Raw genomic sequence first — 26,826 nt, 5'->3', positions numbered from 1 at the left:
TTAATTTACTGGCAAACTATATTCCAAGATATCTAGCAAACATTAACTAAGCCAACTAGGGAGCCAGCAATCTGACTATGTTCTTCTAGCAGCTAACTATCAATACTCTTTTTATAACTATTATATTAACTACAACATGAATCAGGTTAACTGCCAAATATTAAAAATGATATAAAAAAACTACATAACTTACCAAATAAACACTATCTAACAGGGATAATAGTTCTTCATTTGGTTACCTAAGTATTGTAGTTCGTATCCTAGTAACACAGTATTGCGAGTTACCTGCAAGCGGAACACGGTTAAATTGCTCGCTCCCTAGTTAGCTTTGTTAGTTAGTAGCAAAGCTTTCTATTTGGATGTGATTGGCTTCATTATTGGCTGCTCAATCTCTGTACCAATCATGATCCTATTCCCCAGATGCCCCGCCCACTTTTGCTACAGCAGGTGGTGAGTGAATGTGTGTGTCTAATGAAGGGGGGGTCGGGGGTCTTCGGGGGGGGTTTCGAAACCACAAAGGTTGAACTTTGACCCATGATCACCTCGGGGTCGTTTAAGGACAGCAAAGTTAAAACACCGACACCAACACGCATGAACACTTTGTATTTTCGTCAGAGTTGAATTGGGTGGGGGGGTATTGGGGGGGCTGTCTGATATCATGTAAGATGACACCAGCTGGCTGAAGTGTAAAAAATGGGAAAAAATATGGCTAGCCATTTTGGCGCATAGTGAGAGGGATCAGATACTCACTTTATAACGCTTTCCTGTTGACTTTTGTTGTCAAGGAAATATTCCAAGTGCAGTTGCCGGTTTCTACTTGACCCGTTGTCTCAGGTTGTGAGAGTTTGATTTATTTATTTTACATTGGAGGGTTCAACAAACTGAATATTGTTGAACTGTTTACTTTTGTTTTGTGAAAATACTTGAGGGACAGTAGCATATGTTGTCTGTCGAGAAATTGTGGTTTATTCTAGAGTGAAACTCACTTTATATTGTTTAACAATTGACTTTAGGTTGTGAACAAAATACTTAAAGTGCAGTAGCATATGTCTACTTGACCAGTTGTCTGAGGTTGTGAGAGTTAGATTAAATTTATTAAACTCATGTAGTGTTTATAGTGTTTTTGCTGATTGTTATTTAATTTGTAGCACTTCAATTTGTTGATGGTGAGGTGCAATAAATATAACAATGTTTTATAACACAATTACCTATCTGTTCTTCTATTCAACTGACTCCATTATTGCTCAGAAAATTTCAAATTATTTGACATACAACTTAATTTTAGAGTAACTGTTACGATTGCCCATATCTGGTATCGATCCCGTCTGTCCTGTCTGGTATCCTGCTCGTGTATCCGGTATCGATCCCGTCCTGTTCGTTATCTTACTCATGTATCCTTTATCACATATCAATACTGTCCGTCCTGTCCTGTCTGGTATCTTGCTCGTGCATCCTGTATCCAATATCAATCCTGTCTGTCTGGTATTCTTCTCGGGTATTCATTATCCAGTATCGATCCCGTCTGTCCAGTCCTGTTTGGTATCTTGCTCGTGTATCCTGTATCCGGTATCGATCCCATCTTTCCTGTCCTGTCCGATATCTTGCTTGTGCATCCTGTATCCGGTATCGATCCCATCTGTCCTGTCCAGTATCTTGCTCGTGCATCTTTTATCCAGTATCGATCCCGTCTGTCCGGTATTCTGCTCGGGTATTCATTATCCGGTATCGATTGTGTCCGTCCAGTCCTGTTTGGGTACTTGCTCGTGCATCCTGTATCAGGTATCGATCTCGTACTGTCCGGTATCTGCTCGTGTATCCTGTATCTGGTATCGATCCCGTCTGTCCCGTCCTGTCTGGTATCTTGCTCGTGCATCCTGTATCCGGTATCGATCCCGTCTGTCCGGTATTCTGCTCTGGTATTCATTATCCGGTATCGATCGCGTCCATCCAGTCCTGTTTGGTATCTTGCTCGTGCATCCTTATTAGGTGAATTTGTGAATTTCGGGGATGAATAAAGTATCTATCTATCTCTATCTAGGTATCGATCCCGTACTGTTGGGTATCTGCTTGTGTATCCTGTATCTGGTATCGATCCCGTCTGTCCTGTCCAGTTTCAATCTCCGCTGTCCCTGGCATCCTGTTTTACCGCTGCTAACTACTTTGTCTCACTTCTTCTGTCCAGCGATTGCCAAACCGCTGGCGTTTGTGTTACCGCGCATGACTGCCCTGTTTCCTGAAAATAAAGCTTGGCGTTTGGGTCTTTTGTCTGTTTGGGTTCTGACAGTAACGGAAATAGTTACTTCTCCTGGTAACCCCCCCCGTTCCTGATTTCTGTGTTTTTCGCATATTTATCAGTCATCAAAATGCAGTTTTCAAATGTGGATCCTACACGAAAACATCATGGCTCCCTTTACTTTTCTCGCGAGTGCTAAAAACGCCAACCATTTTAAGTCATGCATGTGTATCCATGCGTTTTATGGTTTCTTTGGGGTCCAGAAGGATCCAGGACACCTGTTTTTTAGGCAGATGGTCCAAACGCTCCCTGAGGAGAATCTGCTGAGCCTCAATTAAAGAGTCACCCTGCAGACTGTGAGGAGGGAGGGGGCGGGGCTTAAACGGGGGGCGGGGCTAAGAGAGGTTAGCAGGGGCCACTCGCATCGATGTGGGCGTCAATAAGCACGTTTGTCGAAATTTTCGGAGGGTAAAGCGACTAACAAAAGGTGCTACTCAGGGTACCTATATGCACAAGTGTGTAATATTTGACCACTAGATGGCACTGTTGTTTAATGCGGACAAAAACTAGTGCCAAATGAGCACAGCGTAGCAGCAAGATCTTAGACCTTAGGGATGCATTCCACTATGTAAAATATGTATGTATAATAGTTAATGTATTTTTGCCTCGTATTCAAATACTGTACACTTTTTTTCTTTAATTTTTGGAAGTCTTTTGTACTATTACACACTGTCCCTTTGATGATGTCATAAATCCTACTTTCATGTTTAGTATATAGTACGTACTAGTGATGAAAAACATTTTGTGCCTACTGTCTCCCCAATGTCCTTTTGCGTGTCTGAAACAAAAGTACTTCAAAATGACTACAGAAGTAAATATAAAATATAGTGCTTAAAAACGGGGACCTATCGTATAATTTTGTCTTCTTTCTGAAAAGAAAAAATACTACTACAGTAATACTATGGAACAAAAATACGATTACAAAAATACAGATACAGGAATAATCAAAAATACTTCACAATACTACAAAAAACTCCCCTACAGTAACACTAGATTACAAAAATACTGCTACATAAATATTACTACGAAATACAACTACAGAAATATTACCGCAAAAATACTACACATATGACAGAAATTGTACTGTGGAAATACTAAAACATAGTACCACACATATGACAGGAATTGTACTGTGGAAATACTAAAACATAGTACCATAGAAATATTACAAATACTTTAAAATAAAAGTACAATCATAGGATAAAAATACTAAAGAAATCCAACTAAAACCTGTCTGCAGAAATGCTACAAAAAATATCTCTAAAGTAATACTATACACAAATTACAAAAATAATATAGATATTCTACGAATGTTATAAACTGGAAATACTACAAAAAATACTACAAAAATATAACTACAGTTAAACTTCAGCAATACTACAAAATGATGACTACAGAAATGCTACAAAATACCACTAAAGTAATAGTATACATAAATTACAAAAATACCACAGATATACTACGAATGTTATAAACTGGAAATACCACAAAAAATACTACAAAAATATAACCACAGTTATACTTCAGCAATACTACAAAATGATGACTACAGAAATACTATAAAAATAAAACTGCAGTAATACTATACACAAATTACCAAAAATACTACAGATATACTATGAATATTACACAATGGAAATACCACAAAAATACAACTGCAAAAATACTACAAAAATATAACTACAGTTATACTTCAGCAATACTACAAAATGATGACTACAGAAATAGTACAAAAATACAACTACAGTACTACTATACAAAAATTACAAAAAATACTACAGATATACTACGAATATTATACAATGGAAATACCTCAAAAATAAAACTGCAAAAATACTAAAAAAATATCACTACAGTTATATTTCAGCAATACTACAAGATGATGACTACAGAAATTCTATAAAAATGCTACTAAAGTAATACTATACACAAATTACAAAAATACTACGAATATTATACAATGGAAATACCACAAAAATACAATTGCAAAAATACTAAAAAATATCACTACAGTTATATTTCAGCAATACTACAAGATGATGACTACAGAAATACTATAAAAATGCCACCAAAGTAATACTATACACAAATTACAAAAATACTACGAATATTATACAATGGAAATACCACAAAAAATACTACCAAAAAATACTACTAAAATATAACTACAGTTATACTTCAGCAATACCACAAGATGATGACTACAAAAATACTACAGTAATACAGTACTACAGATATACTCCTAACATTCTACTATCAAAAATACGACTGCAGAAATATTACGATGCGGTGCTAGAAATCTAATGGACTGAACCATTTCAGGGCGTATTTCCGACACAGCATCCTTAATATTTTCGTTTTACTCCTTTTGTATTTAGCTAGCGTTCTTCGTGGTATTTAAGCATGATCCTGTCCTTTATGAATAAGGAAGTGAGAGTTTTAGAAACGCTCTCATTTTGGGGGGTGCTCACAGCAGCCTATTGAGGAGCCCATTTTGTGCACAAAGGAGGGGGAGGAAATGCAAAGCACCCCCCGCCCCGTCGCTGCAAAGGGTCCGAGGAACCGAAGGGTGAGGGTCTCATTCGGAGGCGGTCTGCGATCCGGGAGAGAGGGAAACTCCGACGGGCGGAACAGTTTTAGACTCGCTGCTGGGGAATTTGGAGAACCCGGTTTCAGGAAGGACTTTGAATCAGGTGCGTCTCCTCTCGAGGATACTTTTTGGAATATTTTCGTACGGTTTCTTGTTTCCCTTACTCCACAAACATGGTCTTGCTACACCCACAAAAGTCCAGTGAATCCAACCGTGTCAATGATCTACTTCAAAACTGCCGTAGGATAATAAAAATCCGCCTAAAAGCATTCCTGCATCATTTGACGTTCCATGTTGTAATCGGTTTCGCCCCATAATGGTAGGCGCCTTGCATGACTATCGCCGCTATCGGTGTGTGAGTGTGTGTGAATGGGTAAGTGTGAAGCACATTGTAAAGCGCTTGGGGAGCTCTTCATTGACTTGAAAAGCGCTATAAAAATGCAGACTATTTACTATTTTTATTGGTTATATTGCTTAAATGTGAGTCAAATTGTGGTTAATATTGTTTTTTTTTTTAAATATCTGAATATACAAAATATTTAATTCAACCATCCCAGTGACAAATATGATTAAATATCCCCAAAAATAAGATAATTGAGTAAAATATTCTAATACACTTAAAATAAATAAAACAAATCAAGAATTCCATATAAAAATGTAAAATATGGTTAAAAATATAAGAAATAGAGAAAAAAAAACAGTTTCAGGAAGCAAACTTATCTATTATCCAAATTTATATTTTTTTGTCCAATTTTTCCTGTTTGATTTGTTATATTGCTTAAATGTGAGTTAAATTTTGGTTAATATATATTTTTTTAATATATAGATATACAAAATATTGAATTCAACCATCCTAGTGACAAATACGATGAAATATCCCCAAAACTAATCGATTATTGAATAAAATATTCTAATTAAAACAAATCATTTATAAATAAAATGAATTCCATATAAAAATACATGTAAAATAGGGTTAAAAAAATAATAAAAATGAGGAAGCAAAATTATTTAAATTTATATTTAAAATGTTTTTTTTTTTGTATCTTCAAATTCAGCATTTGCGTGTCGAATGTTTCCTGTTTGATTTGTTATATTGCTTAAATGTGAGTTTTTGAATATAATTAATATTTAAATATTTATATATATTTATAATATAATTGATATAATTATATAATATTGATATAATTAACCACTATCTCCAAAACTCATCGATTAAAAAAATAAATATAATTCCATATTTAAACATGCAAAATCTAAAAAAAATAAAATCCTTTATAAATACAAATAATTCCACATAAAAAATAGATGTTAAATATTTAAACTCGATTAATATATCCACTTAATTCCATATTTAAAAAGGAAAATAAAGCCATAAATTGATTCATAAATAGAAATAATTCCATATTGAAAAAATGTCAAATAAAGTAGAAAATAAATTCACGAATACCAAAAAAAAACATAAAAATATGTTAAATACATTAGAAATAGATTTCTCAATAACTATAATTTCAAATGAAATAGATAAATAAACCAAAAATGGATAAAAAAAAATTAAACAAAATATAGATTAAAAATATGCAAAACTAAATTCATAAAAACAATATGCAAAAACTAAAAAAAGTACAGTAAAACAGATTTATAAATAATATTAATTTCATATTTAATAAATGTTACATCAAGAAAGAAATTCACAAGAAAAATCAGTTAATGTTAAATGAAACTTTTTTATTTATTATTTATTTATAATTTAAAAATAGATTTCCAGATCAAATATTTTTACTATACTTATGTAAAATAAGATTAGATTCACCAATCAAATTCTGTATTAAAAATATTAAAAAATTTAAAAATAAATGAATAAATTAAAACAATTTCATGTTAAAAAGGATACACAATCAGGTGTTTTAAATGTGAATTTAAATATTATAAATTTACAATTATATTTAGATCATTAAGGATATAATAAGAATGTATTTCAACGTATATTTATGTTTTAATTTTTACTTTCCCTCTTTTTTGTTTTGATTTTATGATTGATCATATTTACCTAAAATTATGAAAAAAATGCAAAAATAAATAAAAGAACCAAAATTTCTCTTGCTCTTCATACATTAAATATGTGATGGTTAAAAGTGAACCAAAACTAAAAAGGTTAGCATCCTCCAGAATGCAAGCCAATAATACAAAACAATTCATTTTTATTATTTTTGTTTTATTATTTTCATAAGTATAATTTGATGGTATATTTTTATAGCTAAGTCATGTTTATTTGTTTGGCCCTTAAATGCAAGAAGTATTAAAGGGCTGTACAGACTACCAATACCACATCCCATTTCAGTTTTTTTCCTTTTTTTTTCTCGCAACAAAGCAGGCATCCAAAATTTCCACAGCTTAATGGCATTATACGATTGAGTGTCAGCTGCATAGCAATGTAAACTAATATTTTACTTGCGGATTATATCACCTAACGGGAGCATATACATGCTGAAAAGAAGGGGACCAAGTACTGAGCCCTGTGGAACGCCACCGATAACACAAAACGGCTCCGAGCTCATATCATTGTATCTAACACAATCTGAACCATGAGTGGACAGTTCCTACGGGATGAATCTATAACTATTCATAATAATTTAGTTCATATGACTTTTTCAAATATTTTGAACGTTTTAAAAATTCTACGAATGCACGACAGCGCAAAAAGAGAAACAAAGACTAGTCAAAATATGAAGATTATTCCAAAGGGGTGGGGGGTCCGACGACCAGACGTGTGTTCCATTGAAAATGAGTGCACACAAATATTCACATTAGTGACGTTTTTTTTTTTTTTTTTTTTTCTTGCTGGGGGGGCTGACAGGGGGACGGACCCCACCAGTTGCAGGATTCTTTCAAAGCGCATCTTCAGAGGGCATCTGGTGCCCCCCTCCCCCACTCGGCCTTTATGCTATCCAACCTATTGCGCCGTCGCCCGACAGCCGGTCCCCCGGCAACCCCCAGCAGGCACTCGAACCGGGGTCCGAAGAATAGCGAGCCCGCCCGCCCCCCGTCCTCAAGGGAGTTTGGCGGCTGACTAGGCATCTGCTCACTGTAGAGGCATGAGGGGCTATTCAATAAGCCCCCCACCCATATTACTCAGCAGATGAGTTATTTAGTGTACTTGCAGGACAGTTGCCGAGTCATATTTTTAGTTTGGTGACTAAAATACTCAAATTTAATTATTTTATTTCATATTTTTAGTTACTAAAATACTCAAATTTCATTATTTTATTTCGCAAACTGAATTGAAACATTAGTTTTTTTAAAAATTATTATTATTAGATTAAATTTTATTAAATTATACATTGGCATAGTAGATAAAACGTTTATTTATTTGAACTGATTTAATAGGAAAACGGGACTTTGGCGTGTATAGCCGTCAATGGCACAGAAATGACTTAAACTACTTCTTAAGCTAAGCTATTATTTTACTTTATAAACATTTGAAACATTTGTAAAATCATATAATTCATTGGCATAGTAGATAAAACGCTTATTTATTTGAGCTTATTTTATAGGGAAATGGGACTTTGGCGTGTATAGCCGTCAATGGCACAGAATGACGACAAAAATGACTTCAACTACTTCTTAAGCTAAGCTATTATTTTACTTTATAAACATTTGAATCATTTGTAAAATCATATCATTCATTGTCACAGTAGATACAACGTTTATTTATTTGAACTTGCTGGTAAAAAGTGGCCGAAAAAAAGCTATCCAACCATTTTCTCAACCGCATCAGGCTTTCTTATTCCACTCATTTCAAAAGAAACGGCTCTCCTTTTCTTTATACACTACACCAGCCATATTAAATGTATGCACGAGATACTACTAATAATAAAACAATAAAAATGTCAAACTTCTTAGCGCGCTGAAGATAGTATAGACATAGTATAGACATTACTGTATAAGTAACCTATATTGTTTTGTACTCAAAAATAAACATTTTATAAAATAATATGCTCTATAAAGTTGAGTTGAACTTACTTTTGGAAGATGGGCTTCAAGAGTTAGGCGACCTTCTCTTATGTGGTAAAAAGTGGCTGAAAAAAAGCCTTTTGACCATTTTCTCAACCGCATCAAGCTTTCTTATTCCACTTTCATTTCACAAGAACTGGCTCGGTTCTTCTTTACAAGTTCTTAGCGCGCTAGAGATACGGTGCAGTGTGTATACACACAAACCAGTAAGTCGAAGCCGGATTTCTTCTTCGGGGTGGATGCTGGGTGACCTCTCACAGCGCCACACGCTGGTAGTGGCGGCAAGAAGTACTACAGTACTGTCCTGTACTCGGAAAAAGGTGCACACAATACAAAGTCTAACTTACAGTGATGTCCGGATATTTTTCCACATCCTGAAAAAAATGTTCATCTCTAACGTTTTCGTAACTCTGTCACAGTTGCCATGGCGCCCAATTGGCCCTGCCCATGTGGCGCCAGGTGCGGCTCGTTAACAGATTGGCTTTCCGTCTATTTTAAACTTAGCGCTGTCACGATTCCCTTGTCAGCCCGTCAACAAACCTCTGCCCCGCAAGATGCGGGTTTCAACTCGGTCCTGTTCCTGTTGGTATTTCCTGCCTGGTATTGTTCCTGTTTATTTTGTCCTGTTTAATTTTGGTTTCCAGTTTCATTCCCATCTATTTTCGCCCGGTTTATTATTGATCTCCACTTTCGTTCCCGTCTAGTTTGTCCTGTTTAATTTTGATATACTGTTTTGATATCAATCCAGCCTGTCCCGTCCTGTCCGGTATCGACCACATCCGTCCGATATCTGCTCGGGCAATCTGTATCGATCTCGTCGGCCTCTGGCTTCCTATCGTTCCACGCCAGACCGCTGCCTAACGTGCATGACTCCCCAATTCCCGTAAAATAAAAGGCTTGTGTGAGAACGTCACGCGTTTGGGTCCTGATCCTGTTCTGGTTCTTCACAAACTCGAATGTTCGTAAGTGGGGAAGCGCACATTTTCCCATTATTACTTCAGAAAGTGACATAAGTAAACTCTATTCAAACTCATTCAGGGCCAGCAAAAATTTGACATTGTCGTGTGTAGCTGTCGATTATACACGATGAAAACCAAAATAACGATAAAAGTACTTTAAAACACATTTTACGTTATTTTATTTTGGAAAGTTAAACAAATAAAGTGTACTTTAAATCATTCATGGCTAGCCCGGTGACCGTAAAATTGGACGGGTACAGCCGTCCTTGGCACTGAATGAAAAACCAAATTGAGCTATTTATCTATTATTTAGCGGATTGGGTAAGTGTGAAGCACATTGTAAAGCACGCTAGCGATTTAGCTACGAAGCTACTTTTTAAGCTAAGCTATTCAGAGTTATGAAAACGATCAAAAGATAAATTTGGTGCTTGTATTTGTTTTTGAGGTGTTTAGCAGTCAACGGCACTCAAGGAAGCAGTCAAAACATAGCTAGTTTTCAAGCTAAGCTATTCAGTGTCACGTCATCCCTTGCTACTTTCTCCAAAAAGCACTACATGATCTATTATCTCCTAATAGTCATTCCTAAGACTTAAAAAGTGGTCGGCGGCGCCCTCTGTTGGCTGCGGCTGCATCGGCTCGCTACAACGGGTCAGGTGCAATCGACATTTCGTTCTGTGTACATTGTTACACAGAATGACAATACAAGGAAATTATTATTATTATTATTATTATTAATGAGTTCTCCATTATCCATTTGGGTTGCTCTTAAAGGGACAGTGTGCATTACTTAATGTCTTTCATTAAAAGAAATATTGATAAATCAGGAGATTTTTGTATTTTTATATACACGCAAATGTGAATAAAAACGACATTTTTAGGTCTTCTACTTTTTGGACCAATTTTGGAAACGTCCTAAAAATTAAAGTTATCAAAATATCATGTAGGGAATCTCTTCCTGGTTTTTTAACAACAATAGCAAAAATACACGAAATATCATTTTTAAATACTTCAGAATTTTTTTATTTATTTGAGCCTTACCTAGAGATAGCTGTCATAATTGAGCGCCGTCTTGCTTCTACGGGTGGCTTAAAAAAAAAAACGTTGAGATAGGCTGAGAAAAATAAGGAGAAAAAAATGGTTCTTTTTGATTACTATGAAATTCTGTGGTTTGTATTCTTCCTTGTGCGATTTAACACTCGTTTTTGACTGCTTGACATGATAAAGCAACATTTGGTGGGCAAATAATACATACTGTCCCTTTAACTCATATTAAGGCAAAGTACTCAAATTATCACGCTGAGGAACGCAATTGGCCCCCAGGCCGTGAGTTTGAGACCCCTGATCTAAAATGAACTGCACTTGTGCGGCTGGGATCCTTTATCCCCAATCCCATGTTGTGAGCAAGGGCTGGCTGAAGGCACTTCGGGAAGCTTGCCTTTCTGGCCCACCTAAAATTAGATGGACTGTTGTGGCCGCAATCCATTATCCCCAGTGGATTTCTGCTGAGAGTAGGGGCCAACAGAGTGTCACTGAAGCGTTCCATAGTGGCCTGTTGATAACAAACTGTTTAGGACGTGATCCATTATCTCCAGTCAACTATTGCCGAGAGTGGACGAGAAAGCAAATTTGTGTCATGAGTGGTGGCTCTTTTTTCCATTCTGTCCGCCTAAAATGAACAGCTCCCGTGTGGCCGCGATCCATAGTTCCCAGTCGACTTCTGCTGAGATTAGGGGCCGGCAGAGCGCACTCTTTTTTCAGTGCGCGTCACTTAATCGTACCATTTTGACCTGTCGTAAACGAACTATTTTGGACGTGACCCATTATCCCCAGTCCACTATTGCCGAGAGTGGATGAGAAAGCAAATTTGTGTCATGAGTGATGGCTCTTTTTTCCATTGTGAGTGATGGCTCTTTTTTCCATTCTGTCCGCCTAAGATGAACAGCTCCTGTGTGGCCGCAATCCATAGTTCCCAGTCGACTTCTGCTGAGATTAGGGGCCGGCAGAGAGCACCCTTTTTTTCCGTGCGGGTCACTGATGCGTGCCATTTTGACCTGTCTTAAAAGAACTATTTTGGATGTGATCCATTATCCCCAGTGAACTATTGCCGAGAGTGGACAAGAAAGCAAATATGTCTCATGAGTAATGGCTCTTTTTACCATTCCATCCGCCTAAAATGAACAGCTTCTGAGTGGCCGGGATTCATTATCCCCAGTTGAATTCTCCTGAGATTAGGGGCTGGCAGAGCGCACTCTTTTTCTCAGTGCGGGTCACTGAATAGTACCACTTTGACCTGTGTCAAAGGATCTATTTTGGACGTGATCCATTATCCCCAGTCAACTATTGCCGAGAGTGGACGAGAAAGCAAATTTGTGTCATGAGTGATGGCTCTTTTTTCCATTCTTTCCGCCTAAAATGAACAGCTCCTGTACGGCCGTGATCCATTATCCCCAGTCGACAGTTACAGCGAGCATGTTAAAAATGTTGGGGGAAAATAAGCTGATTTTTGTATATTGTTGGAGGTCCTGGTCCCTAATAACCACAATAATCGAGTGATGACAGAATTGGTTCTGTAATATTTTTTTGTTTTACTGTCCTAGAGTAAAGTGCAATTGCGCCTCCACTACATTAGGGGGCAGCAGCGCTTTTGTTGGCAGAGTGTGCGCTCGGTAGTAAACCATCGGCACTTTATAAATACATAGTCAAAAGAATGAGTATGTCGTGCAGACACAAAGTGTTGCGAATCCCCAAGTGACCCCACGAAAAAAATACAAGAATGAGAAGATGGGCGGAGAGACGGTGATAAAGAGGAAAATGAAATGACCAGGGTAGATAGATAGATGGATAGATAGATAATATTTAAGTTAGATAACGTGTGCGAGGCAACCTGTGATTCATTTTCACGCACCATTTTTACTTCTGGAAAGAGAAGTTAAACATTTACAACTCTTGTACAATGTCTAAAAATATGCCAAAGTCAAATACGAGGTTGCAGAGGTTTTAGAGCTGTAAACTGGTTGTTTCAAAATGGCCACTTTTGGAAATGTCTAGAAAAATGTTTAAAATAGAATGTTTTGTTTCATAAATTGTGATCAAATTTGACAGGGTACCAGGTAAGGTTTCAAGTGATTGTCTCGCTTGTTTTCCAGCTAAGATACTCGTCTGCAGACCTGTGATTACTAAAAAAAAATTCAGGCAAAAATAAAAACCTCCGAACATTGTGTGTTCCAACTTCGATGACCCAATGTAAGTAGTTTCTGTGAAGGAATGGTAAGTGGCTAAAAAAATTGGCAGCGAACAGCATGAAGCCATAGAAATGAAGCTGTCTGAAAAGAGATCAAAATTGTCCATATTCTCCAAATAGTTCAACATCGGCATTCAATTGACTTTGTGTACGTCCTGGATTGGGATTTTCAGTGAATTGTACAGGAATGGTAAGGGGCTAAAATGTTGGCAGCGAACAGCATGAAGCCAAAGAAATTAAGAAATGAACCAAAATCGCGCTGATGAGGCGCGGGAGGTTTTCTTCTTCTGAAGGGGGATTATTTTGGATTACAGTCATTAAAGGTCACGTGGAGAACCTCAGCTGACGGGGTAAATTTGCCGCTTGTGTCATGTTTGTTTCCATCTGGCGTGACAATCGGGTTTTCGGGGGTGGGACAGTGCGTTTTTTTTTTTTTTTAAAGGAAAGAAAAGAAAATCCCCGTCTGCGCGGAACAATACACAAAGACAGATTGGTCGGCAGCTGCTTTGCTCAAAAGCTGCAGGCCAGACACACTTGTGGGCCCCGCACCCTCCCCCAACTCGCACATACGTGCACGCGCAACCTTTAGCTACAAAAGCAGGTTGCAAAAGGAAATTGGATTTTGTATTTTCTCCTTTGTTTTTTTTCTTTTCAGTTGTGTTGCAACAAACATCACATCATTGGGTTTTTTGCAAATTATTTGAGTGTATCACAAGAGCAAAGAACCTTTTCTTCATTTTCTTTTTTAACCTTTTTTCAGGTTGCCTTTTCCTCTTTTTGTTTCTACTCTCATTTTACTCTGTTTTCCTTATTTTTTTAAAAACCTTTTTATGTTTCTTTCTTCCAGCGCTTTTTCTTTTTTCTCTCATTTCACTCTTTTTTCCTGCTTTTTTCTTCCTTTTTTTAAAAACCTTTTTTGTGTTTCTTTTTTCCTCCTATTTCACTCTTTTTTCTTGATTTCTATTTCTCTTTTCTCTCATTTCTCCTTTTTCCTGCTTTTTTCTTAAATTTTTTGTGTTTTTTTTTTCCCCTCTCATTTCACTCTTTTTTCTTGCATTTTATCTTCTTTATTTTTTTAACCTTTTTTGTTTATTTTTCCTAGTTTTTTCTTTCTTTTTCCCCCATTTTTCCTCCTTTTTTCTTCATTTAAAAATATTTTTTACGTTTTTTCCTTAGTTTTTGTTTTTTTGATCTCTCATTTCACTCTTTTTTTCTTGCATTTTTCATCTTTATTTTTTAATCTTATTTCCTAGCTTTTTTTAAAAAAAATTCTCTCATTTCTCCTTTTTCCTGCATTTCTTTCTTAATTTTTTTACCCTTTTTATGTTTCTTTTTTTCTTCTCATTACACTCTTTTTTTCTTGCATTTTATCTTCTTTTTCCTGTTTTTTAATTTGTTTTCTCTTTTCATTTACTTTTTTCTATTGTTTCTTTTTCGTCCTTTTTTTTGCTTTATTCCCCCCCCCCCTTTTTAGTCATTTTGTGCATAGTATGACATACCAGAAAGAATTGCTACTATATGGAGGAAAGCAACAAAAAGAATCAAAAGAGCCGTTTGGGGTCCCAAAAGAACCAGCTCTTTTTAGTGAGCCGAGCCAAAAAAGCCGCTTCACTAAAAAACTGACGGAAACGTACGCTCTGATGACGTAAGAAAGCTCGCGTAGCGACGGTCATTAAAGTATACCACACTTCTCTCTCGCTCTATATTAAATTCTTAGTGATAAAGAATATACAATCATACTTTTTTTTTTATATAAAGTAATGATTCGCAGTGTGGTTTATGCCCGCATGCACTATCATTCTGACCGAATTTGCTAGCGAATTCATTTGGCAATTTCCAGCCCTGATTTGAACATCCAATAATTGTTCCAGAGAAGGTAAACATTAGAATAACTAGAATTATATTTTTATATTCATGGTTGAAAACGATTGTTTTTTTTTTTTAGGAATTAATATGCGTATGAATTTCATTTCAGGTTAGGTTTTCAAATGATGCATATATATATTGTTTCAACAAGAATAAATAATAGGGTTTTAAACTTTTATATTTTTTCCAGGTTACAAAAAAAAAATGGCCTCCAAGTGAGGTTAGCTTTTTGAATTAGGGTTCTAAACAAAGTTGGTTTGCCAAATATTAGGATTTTATACTACAAGGTATTTTTTTTTAAATGATATTTCAAAACAATTTGCATTTGAGAAATAGCTTCCAAGTATGGTATGGTTTTCAAAGTTGGGTTTTAAACAAAGGAGTGTCCAAATAAAAGGGTTTAAAACTGTATATATATATATTTTTATTTTTTTTAATTTTAATTTATTTTATTTTGTTTTTTTATTTTCTTTATTTTTGTATGTGTTTGTCTTGCTGTCGGTCACCCCTCTCCAGGGATATGACCAGGGTAGATAAATAGAAACTGATATATCATTTTTTTTCTTAAATTTAATTTCCTTTGGAAAAAAGTTTTGGAAACTAAACCTGGGGATTTTCCATTCGTGCAACGTTTGAACTAGTGTCGGGGTCGCAAACTATGGTTATGGGTTTCATAAATAACGTTTTTGATTGTCTTCATTAAACATACAAGATTCTGAACTGAATGAAGAGAAAGGCATCGTGGGAGGTAGTTCAGCTGATAGGAGAAATGATCTAGAGTTATAAAACGACATACGCACAAACCACATTTTACAGTGATTTATTTTTTTCCAGCAAATGTTTTAGCCCGTAAAAAGGGTTTGTTCATCGGTTTCGGGGTATAATGGAGTATTTATTTGTATACAATTTTTGTTTAAATCAGGGGTGTCATAGTCATTTTAACTCAGGGGCCACACGATAGAAGAAACATTCTGTCGGGGGCCGGACTAGTAGATTCAAGAGAAAGAAAAAGGGATAAAGAAATAAGAGAAAGAGGGAGGGAAAAGGAGAGAGGGCGGGACAAAGAAAAAGAGAGAGAGGGAGAGAGCGTGAGAAACAAAAGAGATATAAAGAGAAGTCGTGAGAGAGGGGGAAAGAAAGGGAGACAAAGGAAGAAATCCAAAGAGAAATAGAAAGATAGAAGGAGAGAAAAGAGAAAAGAAAGCGCTAAGGGTAGGAAGAGAGGAAGAGAAAAGAAAAAAAGGAAGTTAGAGCAAAAGAAGTTAAAAAGACACAGAGAGAGAAAGAGAAAAAGAGCAACAAATGAAGAGAAAGAGAGATTGAAAGAGACAGAGAGTGGGAGAAACTGTGGAAAAGAGAGAGAGACAGAGAGAGAAATACAAGCACAGTGTCTTTGTTGGAGTCACCTGACTTTGGCAACATCAAGTGGACATATTTCAACCTGCAGCTTGTTTTTCTCTTGCGCTTCTCTGAGTGTTGTCTCGCGGGCCGGATTCAATCCCTTAGCGGGCCTGATCTGGCCCGCGGGCCGCCTGTTTGACACTTGCGATTTAAATGAAGGTTCTTCTAGGCTTATTTCGCCCGATCGTTTCTTCTCTTTGGAGCACAACCCCTGCAAGAAACGAGGGTTCACTGTACTTTCTTCTCTTCTCAGGTAGAACTGAAAGACAAAAGATCCCAATTTAAGTGAGATTGCCGGTCAACGCCCAGGTCTGAATGTGTGAGGCGACTTCATGGGCCTGAGGGACCACGTGGAGGATGGGACAGACCACATCCTCAGCCAGGAGCCGGATCTGGAATACCTTCACGTGGACAACCCGAGAGACCCGAAGGACGTCGGGAAAGCTTCCACCACGGCGACGTCCCAAGCCTCTGGTCTTAGCGATAGCACTCATAGCTTGGATAGCGGCAACGCTAGCTTCAGTAGTTGTCTCTCCGAGGAGAGCGGCGACAGCGAAGATGAGCGCCATCTCCTGGAACGGAAACGGTCAGATAACAAGGACTTTCCTTCCAAACCGGACCAGGAGGAGATCCCGCGGACGATGGACGCTTGCCGTAACAAAGTGGACTTTGCTCTGAAGTTGGGCTATTCCGAGGAACTGGTGCTGGTGGTCCTGCGGAAACTGGGACCTGCCGCGCTCATCAACGACATCCTGGGGGAACTGGTCAAACTGGGATCTAAGGCTGAGCCTGCTGGAGGATCTCAGACACCTTTGTCTTCCTCCTATGTAGACTCCTGCAGGGGGCTGTGTTCCTCTAAAATCCCGGAGGACAAAGACAACCTTCGACCTGTGGTCCTGGACGGGAGTAACGTGGCCATGAGGTAAGATCTTCTCTAACTTCTGGATACTTTGTTCGAGTGACTCAGTGTCCCATCAACTCTTGGCAGCCACGGCAACAAGCAGGTCTTCTCCTGTCAAGGCATCCAGTTGGCAGTCGATTGGTTCTTGGAGCGAGGTCACAGCGACATCACCGTTTTTGTTCCCGCTTGGAGGAAGGAGCAATCGCGTCCGGATGCCCTCATCACAGGTGGGCACCACCCAGCACGCACCTTGTGCAGTGTTCCCTCTAAGCTGCGCGCGTGCACACAAGAAAATCTAGCCAGCGCGCAAAAATCAGGGCTCAAAATTGCTAATTAAGAAGCGACTTAAGTCAAAGTTACAGTGCATGAAGGTCAAAATACACGGGTTCCCCCGATGTTGTGTCCTAAATGCGGTATTTCGAAGTCGAGTCGAAGTAGAACGAAGTTGAGTAAAGTTAGTAGAGTTTGTCGAGAACCGGCTTCTTCGGCTCTGCTCACTAAAAGGAACCGGCTCTTTCGAGTCATAAATGGCTCTTCAGGTTGTTTTTGCTTCTTTCATCCCAACATGACCAAATATTATGTATAATTATGCACAAAATGACTTAAGGGAAGGGGGGAATAGAATAAAAAAGAAAAAAATACCAAAATGAAAAAGTAGTGAAAAGCTGAGAAACAAAGAAACAAAGGGAAGAGACAAAAAGAAGGAAAAATTTAGAGAAAAGCCAGAAAAAAAAGAAAAACGTAGGAAAAAAGTAAATAGAGAAAAAAAAGGAAAAAAGTAACAGCTCGGAAAAAATAAACACTATGAGATTTTTTTTTAAAGAATCAAAAAAAATTAGAAAAAACCCACAGAAAAAAGAAGAAAAAGTTTGTGTTGCATTCAAAAAATTTATATCAAGTGAATCTTGTTTCCAAGATTGTACTTCCACTCAAAAATGTGATTAAGTACAGTTCTGTATCTTACAACCGACTCAAAAATGTTATTATTATGCGACAAAATATATCAGGAAATAAAAAGAAATGTAAATCTTGTGAAAGAATTGTTGTAAAAACAAATGATGTTTGTACGCAATAGTACATGAGTCAATTCATTCAAAAGAGAAAAATAATTTTGCATTGCCGGAAACTCAGCAAAATGTAACTTGGTGTCAAGTTTTGGTCAAGTTTGATAATGACTTAGTTGCCACACTTGGGATCGCCGTTGCTCACTGTTGTTTCAAACGTTGCTCACCGACTTTGTGTGAACGCTCACACCCGTAAGGAAAACGACCGGGAACATTGACCTCGTGTCACCTCCAAATTTGCCAAAACCACAACTTTCTCTTCCACAGACCAGGACGTCCTGCGGCAACTGGAGAAGGACAAGATCCTGGTCTTCACGCCGTCCCGCCGCGTGCAGGGTCGGCGGGTGGTATGCTACGACGACCGCTTCATCATCAAGTTGGCCTTCGAGTCGGACGGCATCATCGTCTCCAACGACAACTACCGAGACCTGGCCAACGAGAAGCCGGAGTGGAAGAAGTTTATCGACGAGCGCCTTCTGATGTATTCCTTTGTCAACGACATGTAAATGCTTTTTTGTCTCTTTGATCTCATCTTTAGATTTCGGAGAAATATGCCCCAAAATATGGAAAACAAGATGCAGGGAGAAGTCTTGGCGGGAGAGGGAGAGCTCGTTTATTTATCTTCGTCAGCGTACAAAACAGAGATCTCATTCGTCTAAGAGACAATCAGCTTTATATATCCTCAAACAACATCTCATTACTTTAGCACGTCCCCCTCACGATGACGCACGTGTTTATCTCAAAATGCACGCTACCAGACAGAATGTTTCGTCCTCTTTTCCACAGTTTCACAATTTCTAAGAACTCGTTGGGGTCGGCTTGACATCCAAATTCCTAGCTTGACCGCATGTTCCATGCCAAGAAGAATGTTATTACTCGGCAGCCCAAGGCGATTAATAATAACATTGGCTGACATTTACACTCGGGAGAAACAAGTCTGGAATTTCCCGTTTTAAACTAATGCGTTCTCCTTATGTCAAGCTCGACTCCAATAATCCACAACATAGGTTATTGTAATTCCCTGCTCTCCGGATCCCTGGGATCGCATTTCATCAGTTTTGCAATCGTTGCTTTTGCTCCCTGTGCGTTTCAGGATTGATTATAAGGTGCTCTTAATAGTATTATATAATATATAGTATAATATTTTTTGACCTCGAGACTGAAATTGGACCTGCGTACTGGAGATGAAACAATGCTTCGTTGACACAGTTCAAGTTGCTTGGAAGGGGATTTTATTGATAGACAAACAACTTTTCATGGAATATATATATATCGCTAGCCCATTTTTAGAGCTCTTGGAGTCGCAATTTGTCTTAAAAGTGCTATACAAATACATACTGATTAATTGATTGATTTTTGCCATTCCCATGGAAAAGAAGCTAATATGTTCATTTGGAGATCATTTTTCTTGTACCGTCGTTAGATTCATGCCACCGGATGACCCACTAGGACGACACGGACCCAGCTTGGAGAACTTCCTAAGGAAGCGAGCAGTCTTTCCAGAACATAGGAAGCAGCCTTGTCCGTACGGTAAGCCTTTCCTTTGAATTTGAGTGACAGGATCCGAAACGAATAACTTAGTAATCATCGGGATGTGTACGCAGAAGTACTTTGAAAACAACGATACAATAGACCCTCGGCATACGACAATATAGTACAGTATAGTATCGCTCACTCAAACGGTAAAGTAGGCTTAAACATATTTACTCAAGGTGTGTATTTGTAATCAGTTTGATCTCGTCTGATAGTCTTCTGTATTTGTTTGAAGGTGTCGGTACTTTTCCAGTACGGTGGTCTTCGGTTTTTGGTCTTTTGTTTTTTGTCTCAACATACCAGTACTTTTACACGTCTTGTGATCTCAATAAAACACAGAGGCAGACGGGGGGTGACTGAGATTGAGTTTTTAAACCGGTTGCTACTGGTTTAAAAACTTAAGTCTTTGCCTGGTGCATTTTCTATCGTTAGCCAATTTTTATAGCTCTCCCACACGTCAGTGGTCTTTTTTAGACCCCACACAAACCAATAGCAGACCAGCATTTTAGATTTAATTGACCAATAGCTGCAAAAATGTCGTGGAAAAAACATCTCATTCCACACCTTCAAGTGAAAACATCTTATAGCTACTAGAGTTCCTCCCATTAATCAGAACTCCTCTCCTCCATCTTTGCTCAGGTAAAAAGTGTACATACGGTCACAAGTGCAAGTTCTACCACCCGGAACGTGGAAGTCAGCCTCAGCGTTCGGTAGCCGACGAGCTCCGGGCCAGCGCCAAAATGTCCTCCGCGGCACCCAAAACCCAAAAAGAAGACTCCACGAGCCCGACCCCGCCCGTGTCCGGCGTGGGAAGCCCAAAGAAAGCATCAAGGTCCCTCACCGAGCTTCTGGGGGACCACCTCAGAGTGCAGTCCAAAGTAGATGACGACAGGGAAATCGGTAAACGTGTCTTTGAGGATTCTGGACAAGAGAAGCTGCCTTTTTCAGGAAATCCAGACGGAGGGGTCTATCAAGCGTCCAAAGGACAGAGTCAAAGTTATTACAGATCAAAATCTCCAGTGTTGGGCTGCAGTCCCTCACAGAAGACTGCGCCAGTCTCGAACCAATGTCAAGAACCCTACCACACAGACGTCCGTGCCAGGCATCCACCATCCAACCGTGGCGGTGAAAGCAGTTCGGACTCCTGCCGGCACCGCCATCATCCTCACTCCTGTTCCAACCAATACAGACCCATAAATCCAGGTCCACCCGGTTTTAGCCAACCACGACTGGAATTTGATCCGAGAGACTGTCCAATCCAGACCCTCTCCCCTCAAATTCCAAGTCATCTTCCTAGGAGTTACCTGGGAGATTGTCAGGATCCTACATTACATCCATCCCAGTGCTCCTTTCTAGGATGTTCCTCTTGGCAAGAAGACCCAGTTCAGGACTCTAGAGGTTACTATCAAGGGTCACCGTTTCCAGCCCAACAGAACCGTACAGAACAACCAATGACCTGGGACCAGACCCCCAGACCTTGTTACAATCTCTTTCCGGTCCATGTTCCAGAGGTCTCGGAGAACTTCTGGGCGTCTTTGTGGACCAACGGACATTCACCATCGCGTGGAATGGCACCGCAGCCATCTTTCCAGACCCAGTCCCTTTTCCAGGGTTCCTCCCCCTCTGTCGCGCAGTACCAGGACCTGCGGCAGCGGCTGTTCCTGAACCTCTGCGGGATTTTCCCGAGTGACCTGGTGAGGGTGGTGATGAACCGGAATCCCGGTGTGATGGATGCGCAGGAGCTGGCCGCCGCCATTTTGTCGGAGAAATCTCAAGGCGGTTCTTGAACGACTCTTCGAGACCTCCAAATTTGAAACTTCTGGGTTTTGCTGTGTTCTCTTGATTGGTGTGCTATTTACAAAAGTATGCTAGCACTTAGGGCGTTTTACGGTTTTTGGTAACAGGTTGTGAGTCCAGGCTTTTAAGGGTAATGGTGCAGTTTTAAGTTATTTATTTAAGTTATTTATATTCTTATGATTTGGGCACTTTCGGGTCTTGTGTTTTTTGTTTTTTCGGTCAATCATATCAGGGTATTTATCAGGAGATAACAGAGCCTACCTCTGAGGATTTATGTGCACGTTTGAGAGTCTATTTTTTCCCTGTGTGGATTTTCCCCTGAAAAAAGGAAGTGAAACTACAAATCTCCCTCGACTGGTTTCCTAGCATATCCATTTTCTAGATTTACCATTATCCCTAGTTTATGGTGGTTAATAGGGAGCTGAATTTTCCACGATATGAAAAGAAATACTCGAAGTAGCTCCCCTCCCGTTTTAAACACGCGTTATGCCGGCCTGCTTGAAGCAATTGTTGACCGGGGATAATGGATCGCAGCCACACACACGGCTGGTAACCATCCCCTCCAAAATCAGTTCACGATTCATAATACTTTCCTTTATCTAAATTGGTCATTTATCATATCCAATAAAGTCATTTTCTATTTTACTTCCAACCCTTGACTTCCCTCTTCCTCAACCTCAACTTGTAACTGTTAGGTATAACCTCACACTGTGGCAACCTTTTGAGGATAATAGCTAAGCCGGGCGTCGGAATCTGCACAATAATCTTAGCCGGAAAGAACAGAAGAAAAGAGACGCTACGCAGGACACAAATTTGCTCTCTCGACCACGGTTCTCAGCAGTAGTCGACTGGGGATAACGGATCGCGGCCGAAACAGTGCAGTGCGTTTAAGGCGAGCCACAATGTAATGCTTGAGTGGCCTGAATGTGAAAAAAAAATGCTCTTAAATAACCCCTGCTCTCGACAAGTCGACTAGAGATAATGGATCGCAGCTGAAACAGTGCAGTACATTAAAGGCAGGCTACAATGTAATGCTTTAGTGGCCTGAATCTGGAAAAAAAACTGCTCTAAACAACCCCTGCTTTCGACAAGTTGACAGGAGATAATGGATCGCAGCCACAATTTCATTTTAGAAGGCGTTACAGAATTTGATATTCGGAAGCCAAACTTTGCGTTCATTCATGAACCGTCAAATTCCTGCAACTAAATTGTTCCAGTTGGGCAGTTAAGGGTTCAAGTTAGGCAAACCTATTTAGACTTATACTCCAGGTGCCAATGTTCCCATTCTGTGGTAAATTTGGAGGCCCCAGAACCAATTTTTTTTCCTATTCCAGAGTAAAGCTTCCAATTCCGCGCAACAGTTTCAGCTCTGGAAAAATGATATTTAAATATAAAATACAGGGGTCCGGGACCTATGGCTCGCGAGCCAGATATGGTTCTTTTCATGAGTAGCTAACGAACGAAATTGTGTTCATGCTAATTTTCTCGATGCCGTTTCATGTAAAGCAATTTACATGGGGGCCGCAGGAACTAGGGTCCGAGTGAGGTTGGATTTTGCAGGCAGAAACTCATGTAAGATACATCCCATGTCATTCAAGCTTCAGTTCAACAGCATCAACTATCTCTCTCCAGACCCCAGCTGCCACTCGTTCCCCATTTCAACTTGAATCAAACCTGAGATTTCTAGTTTGTGATGTGTACGTCAGACCAGGAAGTAGCTAGCCAATCATATTGCAGCTTACACAAACATTAGCGTGTACATTTCGAGCGCCGCTTAAGGCCACAAATGGCCCGCGGGCTGCGAGTTTGACACCACCGATCCAAAGCGTAAGGGATAGTAGTTGTGTGACACACAGAGGTGAAACGGTGCTACTGTATTAGATGGTTCAGTCCAGTTTATAGCGACCCTTGCACACATGAGAGCTAACTACTTAAAGACACCATGACGGACGGCGGTAAACCATAGCAAGCAGTACTCCCTGTGGAAGAGGCTAGTAAACAGTAGACGACAAAAATAGCCAAGACTAATCAAACGAATATAAGACGAGCTGGTTAACCATGTCGGAACCATAATGGCACTTTTTAGCGAAATGGAGGATAGCATTAGCAGGGGTTAGCTGAGAAACAGGATAGCATTAGCAGGGTTAGCTAGCTTCCCATACGGACTTCCTCCTGAAATTCACAGATCCAACTGATTCATCCAGTCTGCCTGACCAGCCCCCAGTCTGTACCGCTAGATTGTAAATGGAGTATCCCCATACACCCGTGCTTATCTCAAAGTTTCTAATGTCTGGAAGCTTACCAGTTCTTTGTAGTTTGTGCGTGTTGCAGTGCTTTGTTTTGCTGATAAATGCACATGAAATGTTTTGAATTGCTAGTTAATTGCAATAAAATCAGATCGTTTGTGGTAATAAACAGCAACAAGACACTGTTAGCACTAGCTAACTCATTGGTAGCTACAGCGATCTTTTGTGGTTATAAATGGCAACAAAACACTCATGCTAGCACTAGCTAACTCATTGCTAATTGTATCGATCGTTTGTGGTAATGCATGACAATAAGACACTAATGTTAGCACTAGCTAACTCATTGGTAGCTATAGCGATTGTAGTAATAAATGGCAACAAGACACTAATGTTAGCACTAGCTAACTCATTGCTAGCTATATCGATCGTTTGTGGTAATACATGGCAATAACAAGACACTTATGTTAGCACTAGCTAACTCATTGCTAGCTATAGCGATCGTTTGTGGTAATACATGGCAATAACAAGACACTTATGTTAGCACTAGCTAACTCATTGGTAGCGATATCAATCATTTGTGCTAATACATGCCAATAACAAGACACTGATGTTAGCAATGGCTAACTCATTGCTAGCTATAGCGATCGTTTGTGGTAACACATGGCAACAAGACACTCATGTTAGCATTAGCTAACTCATTGGTAGCTATATCAAATATTTGTGGTAATACATGGCAATTACAAGACACTAATGTTAGCAATAGCTAACTCATTGGTAGCTATAGCGATCGTTTGTGGTAATACATGGCAACAAGAAGACACTCATGTTAGCATTAGCTAACTCATTGGTAGCTATATCGAGTGTCTTTGATGTGACTCCTACCTACTCAGGACAAAATGGTTCGGAAATTACATCATACGTACCTTGTCGAAAATCCTGGAATCATTTGAGGGTTGATGTCAGATAAACATGGCCGTCTTCATCGGCCGGGATACGATAAAACGCCAAATCGGTCTTAGGACCTTGCTGGATCGCACAGCCCACCTCACCGCAATAAATAAAAATGGCGGCTGTATTTTTCCGTCGTTATTGATATTTTACAAGTCGAATGCTCATTCGAGAGCGGCCCTCTAGGGTGTTTCTCGCCGTCGTCCGTCATGGTTCTCATTCTGCAATAAACAGTTAACTACGGAAGCTCATTAAACAAAGTATGTTCACTGTAGAAGGTGGCGCGGTGTGGTTAGCACGTCTGCGGCACAGTTCTAAGGTTGTGGGTTTGCTACCAGCTTTCCTGTGTGGAGTTTGCATGTTCTCCCCATGCCTGCGTGGGTTTCCCACTCTCCCACACTCCAAAAAACATGCATGGCAGGTGAATAGGTGTCTCCAACAATCCCGCAACACTGGTGAGGATAAGCAGTGCAAATAGATGGAGGGATGGATGTTCACCGTTGAGACACACTTTATGATGAAAACCACTAGAACAAACAATAGACACCTAGAACAGAGCAAGGCACCCAGAACAACATGGGTGAACGGTAGTTAGGTGAAGCTATACATTCACTCCCTTCTGTCTTTTAACCAGTGCCGTCCGCGCTGAAGATAAATGGGTTGGTATATTTGTTTGCAGTATTTAATGACATTTTTACAAAAGAACTTTGCTCGCATCTTGAAATTGATATTTAGGACAAAATGAATGTCAAAATAATCCAAGACTCTTAGGTAATTGCGGAGGACACGAGCGCTGGCATTATTCTGATTTCATCGAATCTTAAAAGGTGACACGGTGAAATGAAATGCGCTAAAGAATGAGCTTTTGTCTGAAGAGAGTTTATCGGTTTTGTTGAATTTTGTCTGAAAATATGGGGTCTCTTTCCCTCCAACTGTCTCTGTCTCTATTTTGGCTCTCTCTCCCTTTTTTCTCTTTTTGCTCCCTCTCTCCTATCTCTTTGCTCTCTCTCCTTTCTCTTTCTATCTCTTTTTGGTTTCTCTCTTTGCTCTCGTTCTTTTTGCTCTCTCTCTCTTGTTTGCTCTCTCTCCTTTCTTTCCCTCTCTCCTTTCTCTTTTTGCTCTCTCTCCCTTTTCTCTCTTTGCTCCCTCTCTCTTTACTCTCTTTTTGCTCTCCCTCCTTTCTCTCTCTCTCTCTTTTTGCTCTCTCTCCTTTCCTTCCCTCTCTCCTTTCTCTCTCTTTTTGCTCTCTCCTTTCTCTTTCTCTCTCTTTGCTCTTGCTCTTTTTGCTCTCTCTCTCTCTCTCGTTTGCTCTCTCTCCTTTCTTTCCCTCTCTTTGCTCTCTTTTTTGCTCTCTTGCTTTGCTTTCTCACTTTTTGCTCTCTCTCTCTCTGCTCTCTGTCTCACTCTCACAAAAAGAGTGAAAAAGGTGTTGTAACCTCCCACCATGTTGACTGCCCTTTCCCCCATCCGGGATACTCTTATGCCCCAAAGCATCGTGGGACTCGTAGTCTCAAGAGAATTTGCCGCAGCAAACAAAAAGTGGTTCCCGGTGGGCGTGTGTTCCCGCCTCTCGGTTGATACAAATTGTATCTTAATGAAGGTTTTTATATGAGAATATAAGAAATGGTGTGTTTTTCAAAACAAATTTCCAAATGACGTGTTTTCAAATGTGCTAGAATTGTTTCCTCACCTACGGTTACGTTCGCGGTGTTATCGAGTTTATAGGAAAAGTATTTCATAAACGGGAAGGAGTGACCGCTCTCTCCTTGAATAAGAAGAATACCAAATATTTGGATGCTTTAAAATGTGCCGAGCGACCGGGTGTTATTTTCTTGTCTTGGAAATGAGCAAAAAAATAAAGTTTACGTTATTTCGCCTGGTGCAGTGACTATTGTGCCACACGGTAACCCGAATTTAGGATTACAATTTTTGATCTTCCATCTAAAACATTTAGCGCTTGCTGAAATGGCCTTCTG

At 39.3% G+C, this 26,826-nt stretch overlaps 1 protein-coding gene across 2 annotated transcripts in view; it reads left to right on the top strand.

Annotated features, from left to right (window-relative positions):
* LOC148352432 (putative ribonuclease ZC3H12C) overlaps positions 1-24,071 on the top strand; it is a 29,018-nt gene extending 4,947 nt beyond the window's left edge. The window contains exons 1-6 of one of the 2 annotated variants that reach the window (XM_088352521.1): positions 14,846-14,970; positions 16,615-17,283; positions 17,350-17,489; positions 18,594-18,828; positions 19,750-19,856; positions 20,499-24,071. In XM_088352521.1, coding sequence (XP_088208647.1) covers positions 16,694-17,283; positions 17,350-17,489; positions 18,594-18,828; positions 19,750-19,856; positions 20,499-21,646 — 2,220 coding nt within the window. In that variant the 5' untranslated portion in view covers positions 14,846-14,970; positions 16,615-16,693 and the 3' untranslated portion in view covers positions 21,647-24,071. Of the gene's footprint in view, positions 1-14,845; positions 14,971-16,614; positions 17,284-17,349; positions 17,490-18,593; positions 18,829-19,749; positions 19,857-20,498 lie in introns of those variants that run through there. The other variant, XM_088352522.1, reaches the window with a different exon arrangement.
* The last annotated feature ends 2,755 nt before the right edge of the window (positions 24,072-26,826 follow it).

This window comes from Urocampus carinirostris, chromosome 14, assembly GCF_059441175.1.
Source record: "Urocampus carinirostris isolate Australia breed hairy pipefish chromosome 14, RoL_Ucar_1.0, whole genome shotgun sequence".
Taxonomy (NCBI): domain Eukaryota; kingdom Metazoa; phylum Chordata; class Actinopteri; order Syngnathiformes; family Syngnathidae; genus Urocampus; species Urocampus carinirostris.
This window is presented reverse-complemented; position numbering and strand designations above follow the sequence as displayed.